Source organism: Solanum lycopersicum, chromosome 4, assembly GCF_036512215.1.
Source record: "Solanum lycopersicum chromosome 4, SLM_r2.1".
Lineage (NCBI taxonomy): Eukaryota > Viridiplantae > Streptophyta > Magnoliopsida > Solanales > Solanaceae > Solanum > Solanum lycopersicum.
The window spans coordinates 59,983,934-59,990,776 of record NC_090803.1 but is presented as its reverse complement, the minus strand read 5'-3'; the positions used below and the strand labels follow the sequence as shown (position 1 = coordinate 59,990,776).

General features: G+C 29.1%; 2 protein-coding genes across 2 annotated transcripts; both read left to right on the top strand.

The window, feature by feature from the left end:
- The first annotated feature begins 2,371 nt into the window (after positions 1 to 2,371).
- Positions 2,372 to 3,746, top strand: LOC138348212 (uncharacterized). The gene is made up of 4 exons (XM_069296835.1): positions 2,372 to 2,565; positions 2,666 to 2,974; positions 3,064 to 3,614; positions 3,685 to 3,746. The coding sequence occupies exons 1-4, from the start codon at positions 2,372 to 2,374 to the stop codon at positions 3,744 to 3,746; spliced, it is 1,116 nt and encodes a 371-aa protein (XP_069152936.1).
- Positions 3,747 to 3,944: 198 nt separating this feature from the next.
- On the top strand, positions 3,945 to 4,680 carry LOC138348211 (uncharacterized). The gene is made up of 2 exons (XM_069296834.1): positions 3,945 to 4,295; positions 4,396 to 4,680. The coding sequence occupies exons 1-2, from the start codon at positions 3,945 to 3,947 to the stop codon at positions 4,678 to 4,680; spliced, it is 636 nt and encodes a 211-aa protein (XP_069152935.1).
- The last annotated feature ends 2,163 nt before the right edge of the window (positions 4,681 to 6,843 follow it).

Genomic DNA, 6,843 nt, shown 5'->3' with positions numbered 1-6,843 from the left:
TCGTGCGTTATAGAGACTGTAGTTTGATAGTCTCTTAACTTTAAAGTAAGATTTCATTAAAAAAGTTGCACAACTACGCAATTATAAACTTTTTTATTTTTATTATTTTTAATGAGATGATTTATAATTACATAAATAATTATGAATTTTGAAAAATAAAAAGAGGCGAAGCCAGCATATATATACATGATTAAAATTATTTTTTTTATATATATATACAATAAATGTCAAATTTTTTCAATTAATTCATGTGTTTTCTTTAAATTTTGAAGTCTTTATTAAAATTCTTAGCTCTGTTATTGTAATCAAACAATATCGGGTAAAATGAGAGTGAGAAAGTAGTAGGTGTTCTTTTTTCTTGCAACAACGTGCTCAAAAGTTTTACTAGTACAAGTGTACAACCATCTTATATTATTGGGGACATGATTTCCAATATAATGTTACATCACTAGTGTTTGAAGTTTTGAGAGTCTTCTATTTTTTTTACTATTTTGGTTGATGGTATGTGGTTGGTTTTTGCACCCACTTTTCGGTGTGCAATGTTCAAAGTGCTCCATTTTCATGCGTTTAATCGACTTGAAAGCATAAGCTTAATCCATCGTGCATAATACTGTTATAAGTCAAATTGAGCTAGGTCAAATTTGAATGACGTTTGGATATACTACAAGAATTATCAAGAAAAGAAGAAGAAGGAGAAACAATTTACGAGAATAAATTTTTAAGCATGTCTCAAATAAGTACAAGCGTATCCATAATTTTCAGATGATGGTGCATTATTATAAAAAAGTCAATCTAAAATATATATATATATATATATATATGATCGATTTGACATTTAGGTTCTTATCACTAAAAATCATTAAAATTATAAAATAATAGATCCATATATATATATATATATATATATATATAACTTTACTTAGAGAAATACACTCAATTATCACTGCATTATACGATACAAGAGGTTTCAATCATTATCTCTCATATATAAAGAACTATAAATAATATTGATGTTATTCTCTTTGTTCCTTTTTATAAATCATTTCTTTTTATAAATAATTAGATGATATTACTTGTTATTTTATAAAATTAATTCTTTCAATTATATTCTTGATAGAATAGTAAATTCGTTCTGAAAATATATACTTTGATCAGTTTTAAAAAAACTAATAAGTAATTAATATTCATTTGAGTTCTTGATTAATTACTCTTTTCATTTTTTATTCTATAAATTTGATTTTTTTGAAAAGAAACTCAAAAATATAAGTAATGATCTAAATATATTTTAATTTTAAAATCTAATATATTTATCATTTATTATAAAATAGACTCAATAAAATATTAAATAAAAATAAAAAAAGTAAATGTAATCTAAAAAGGCAACACAAAAAGAAATCGAGGGAGTATTAAAAAAGAGGCTATTCACACGTATCAAGATTTATACCTAGCAAATAGTTATAAATGTGAGTATTAAAAAGGGCAAATTTTATACATAGCAAAGAAAAAGTTATTAATTTTATATTTTAGCAAACAATACAAAATTGTATTTCATAAAAACTAAAAGTTTGCTACGGGTCTTCTTTTGTGTATAAGTGAGCTATTTATACAGTTTCAATTTTAAAAAAAAACACAGCACATAAATAAGGAAAAAATCCCACAATTCACGCCAAATCAATTTCAGTTTCAGTCTTCCTTCTTCTCCTTCGATCGAAGCAGCTCCCTTGTTGACAATTCAAAAAATTGATCAAGCTATTGAAGATTTTAAGCAAGCAAGCAAGATAAATTTGTTTTTAGAGATAGAAATAAGAGGTAATTCTGATTGTGTTTTTGATTTTGTCGACAATGGTGTTTAAAATTCAAATTTTGTTTTTTAATTTCATCAAATCAGTTGAATGTATATTGAGATGTGAATATATGTCCGTAATTGATTTGATTAGTTAATGTAAATTATAAAAAAAATTGTTGTTAATTTGAAATTACTGATCTGAGATTTGCTCCAATTCATAGAATTGTTTGAATTTGAAATTGTATAAGTGTTTAAGTGTATTAGATTGTTGTTTGTATGTTCGAATCTATCAAATTTAGTGTTATTTTGTAAATTGTATAATTGAATGGATCTGTTGTCTATTACATACGAATTTGTCCTTTGTATTCATGTACTTTTTAGTTGTTGCTATTGAAGTGTATACTTCTATAAAGCTATAATTTTGTGTATACAGAGATTTTTTTTTTGTATAATTTGAAAATGTGTATAAGCTTAAAAATGAAGTTTCTATAATATGTATAAGTACATATTTTGTTTGTTACTGCATTTATTTAGCTGATAACTGTATATGTGTATAATTTGATTTTGTATACAGAAAATCTGAAAATGGCTTCACTGGCTATATTGGTTAAGCATTCTGGTAGATGGGATAATGACAATTGCTACGTTGATTATACAATTGATGAGATGATTTTTAAAGAAAGTTCATCGTATAATGATTTGTATAATGTCATTGCAATGCAATTAGGGATTGATACGAATGTGAATAAACTCAAAATTGAGTATAATATTGACAAAAGGCAAGACACCCATGTTGATTCACAACGACATAGGTGTTAGAGTGTATATTATGCTTAAAAAGTCTGAAAATGAGTTCAACAAGTATCCACTGTGTATTAGCAAACTGCCTAGTATAATTGGTACCAATGAACTGTGTGGAAGTTCAAATCAGGATAGCGATACGATAACATCTATCAGCATCAATGAAAATGATGAATTTGATAATAGGCAGCTGAGTATTGGTGAGTTGGTAGAGCCGCTTCATATTTTGTGGTCAGGGAGCTGCGATGGAGTTATTTCAGATCCTTGTAATAAGTTCGTGGAGGTAGACCAAGTGTATAAGACCAAAGACATATTGAAATCTGTGATGGAAAAATATGCAATTGAAAAAAGATTTCAATATAGAACACTGAGGTCAAAAGCAATCAGGTACCTTCTTTATACATACAAATATATAATTGTATAAGTTGTTTTAATTATTTGTATATTGATGTGTTGTGTTGTTTTTGCTTATGTAGTTATACACTGGAGTGTATTTCTGATGAATGTGAATGGTTAATGAAAGCATCTAATGTCAACAAGTCTGGTATATTTAGAATAAGAGCATTTAATACAGACCATACTTGTCCTTTGAAGGATAAAGTGTATTCACAAAAACATGCCACAAGCATGCTGATTGGAGGGATCATTAAATCCAAACTTGTTGATCACAAGAGAAAATATACACCTTCTGATATTCGCAGTGATGTAAAGATATATTTGGGAGTTGATGTAAATTACTCGTTGGCTTGGAGGGCTAGAGAAAAGGCTCTAGTTGCATTGAGGGGGACTGTAGCTGCATCTTACAGCAAGCTTCCAGCATATTTGTATATGATGAATATAACATATCCAGGCTCGCATATACGTCTAAAGAAAACAGATAAAAATGAGTTCTTGTATTTCTTTGTTGCATTGAATAGTTTTATACAAGGCTTTGAACATTGCTGGCCTGTAATTGTTGTGGATGGAAGTCACCTAAGAGGACCGTATAATGGAACATTTGTTGCTGCAAGTACAACGGACCGAGCAGGTATGGTTAATTTATTTTTTATTGTTCAATTTTTATCAAAATATTAATATGTGTGTCAATTAAAATGCAGGACACATTTTTCCACTAGCATATGGTATCATTGATTCGAAAAATGATGCAGCTTGGTTTTGATTTTTTCTACAACTAAAGGAGGCTTATAGTGAAAGGATTAATATGTGTGTAGTGTCAGATAGAAATGAAAGTATAATAAAGGCTGTGACTCAAGTGTATAGAAATGTGCCACATTATGCTTGTATGTGGCACTTGTGGAGTAATGTAGAGAAGAAATTTAGGAAGGCATCCAAGGAGTTAAGTCCTGTGTATTATACAATGGCAAAGACTTGCAACAAAGTTGAGTTTGACAGGCTGATGGATACTGTAAAAACAGTTGATGTAGGTGTTAAAGAGTATTTGGAACTAGCTGGATATGATAAGTGGTCAAGGTGTCATGCAGAAACTCATCGGGGATGGGCTATGACGTCTAACATTGCAGAGAGTATAAATGCTGCATTAGTATCTGCTAGGGAATTACCAATATTCAATTTTCTGGAAGAGGTAAGACTGATGTTTGGGAAATGGAATCATGACAACAAATACGAGGCAGCCTGCACATTTACTCCGATGATTGGAAAAGCTCAAAATTTACTAATAGAATATGAAGCATTGAGCACACGAATGGGGGTAAGTTTTATGTATATATATTATTAATTAATGAGTTATGCACACGGCTAGAAATTGTATAGACTTATACATATATATAAATCTATTTTGTGTGAAGCAGGTTGTGCCGTCAACTGAATACGTATACAATGTGACTGATGATGGTAGGAGTTTTGTGGTCTGTTTAAAGAACAAAACATGCAGCTGTGGAAAGTTTCAATATGAAGAAATTCCTTGTGAACATGCTTTGGCTGTATTGAAGCGGAAAAGTATAGTAGCCGATGGATTTTGCTTAGATTTGTATAAACCAAAGACAGTTTTGAAGATTTATGAGATACCGATTTATCCATTGCCTTTCTTTTCAGAATGGGTTATACCTGAAGCCATAATGTATGATGAAGTCTGACATCCAAAATTCAAAAGACCTCCCGAAAGGCCTAAAAATAAACCCCGTTCAAAAACTAAACGTGAATTGCTTGGACTAAAAGGAAAGCATACATGTAGTACACGTGGATTTGCAGGTCACAATAGGCGTTCATGCAGAAATAGACCTCAAGAAGTTTAACAAGTTTTTACAATTCTATTGAAATGTAAAATTTGATTTGATATACAATTGAATTTTATTCTGAAGTAGTTTTGTGTTAAAACAGTATGAGTTAGTATTTTCATTATGGAATAAAGTGGTTATGTCTTATTAATTGTGCTAATCATTTTGTATCAATTTTACAGATACTTAACTCTATAATTATACAGTTCATAAAGAATTAACAATTGTATAACTGTTTATATTTATACAGTTAATGTATAAATATATGTTGTTGTTTAAGTTGAATATATATGTATGCTTTATGAACTATTTTGTAAGCCTTGAAATGTATATGTATATATCCAACATAAATGTAATCCTAGTTTTATATTGAGTGTATAACTATTAATTATATAAGCTTATTTGTAAATTTAAAATTTCTGAACAATTGTATAATCCTAGTAATGTATAATTATACAGTTCATAAAGAATTAACAATTGTATAACTGTCTATATTTATACAGTTAATGTATAAATATATGTTGTTGTTTAAGTTGAATATATATGTATGCTTTATGAACTATTTTGTAAGCCTTGAAATGTATATGTATATATCCAACATCAATGTAATCCTAGTTTTATATTGTTAGTGTATAACTATTAATTGTATAAGATTATTTGTAAATTTGAAATTTCTGAACAATGGTATAATCCTAGTAATGTATAATTATACATTTCATAATGAATTAACAATTGTATAAATTGTCGAGATTTATACAATTAATTGTATAATCATGCAGAAAGTAAAATAAACTGTTGAGATTTATACAGTTAATATGTACAGTCTCATTATTAAAAAGTGTATAATAATCAATTTTTATATAAAAAATACAAAGTGAAATATACACATAGGTTTATACAGTTAGTGTATAAATATATATTGTGTAATGTAGTTTGTATAAGTATTAAATTGTAAACAAAAATAAAGAAGTGAAAAACTTAATTGAACAAACAAGTATATTACAATACAAAAACATAGAAGTTCACAAATTCTTATGTCTTTTGCATATTCAGAAATACATAAATCTAGTATTACGGATCTAATCAATTGTGATCATGTCACTGATATCAACATCCCTATGAATCCTGACTGGCCTTTCTGGTGCCTCACTGTCACTGGTGGCATCAGCTTGGATTTTTTGCATTCCATAATTCCACAACAAAGACGCATATTGAATACGGGTAAACTCTGGATCAAATGTTGGAACCAAATTTCCCTTACTGATATGGTCTACATAAGCAGCAAAATATAGTCCACAATCGCTGAAATTATTCTAGGATCAACGTAAAATTAAAATTAAAAATTTGATTAAGAGTAATAACAAGACTTACAGGCTTCCTTCATGTTGTTGTGTTATATCATTGACATGTATAATTTCAAAAGAGTCAACTTCAGAATGCGACTTGTACTTCGGATGTGAAGATATGTTAATGTCTTTCTTCCTGTAAAAACCAGACTTAGATAGATACATGGGAATCAGTTGTGCATATTTCTTGATCTCATTTGAAACTGACGAATTGTGTAGTGAACCACCCCTAAGAGAATCATAGACATGTATACATCTCTCATTAAAGGACACAACGATAAGAACCCAATGAAATATCTGCTCGATGTTAACAGGGATAAGGATGTTATCAACGGTATGCCAAGGTGCAGCAACATGAATTCTGTATCCATTAATGTACTCAATAATGGACTCCTCTGTACTCTCCTTGTTGACTGTACTATCCAAATTGTAATAAGCATCCCACACATTTGCAATTAGTTTATTGAAATTGCAATCCACAGTAATAAGGCTGATTTCATTGTTGTCGGAGTCGGAGTACTTGGCTCTTTTGCGTATGTAATACAAAATGACATCTATGTGCTATAAAAATACATAATCAAAAATTGTATAAATACTAAAACTGTAAATTGTATAAAAAAACAGAGTTGTGTAAAGCTTACCGAGTCATCAAACAATTGATCTTTGTATGCAAGCC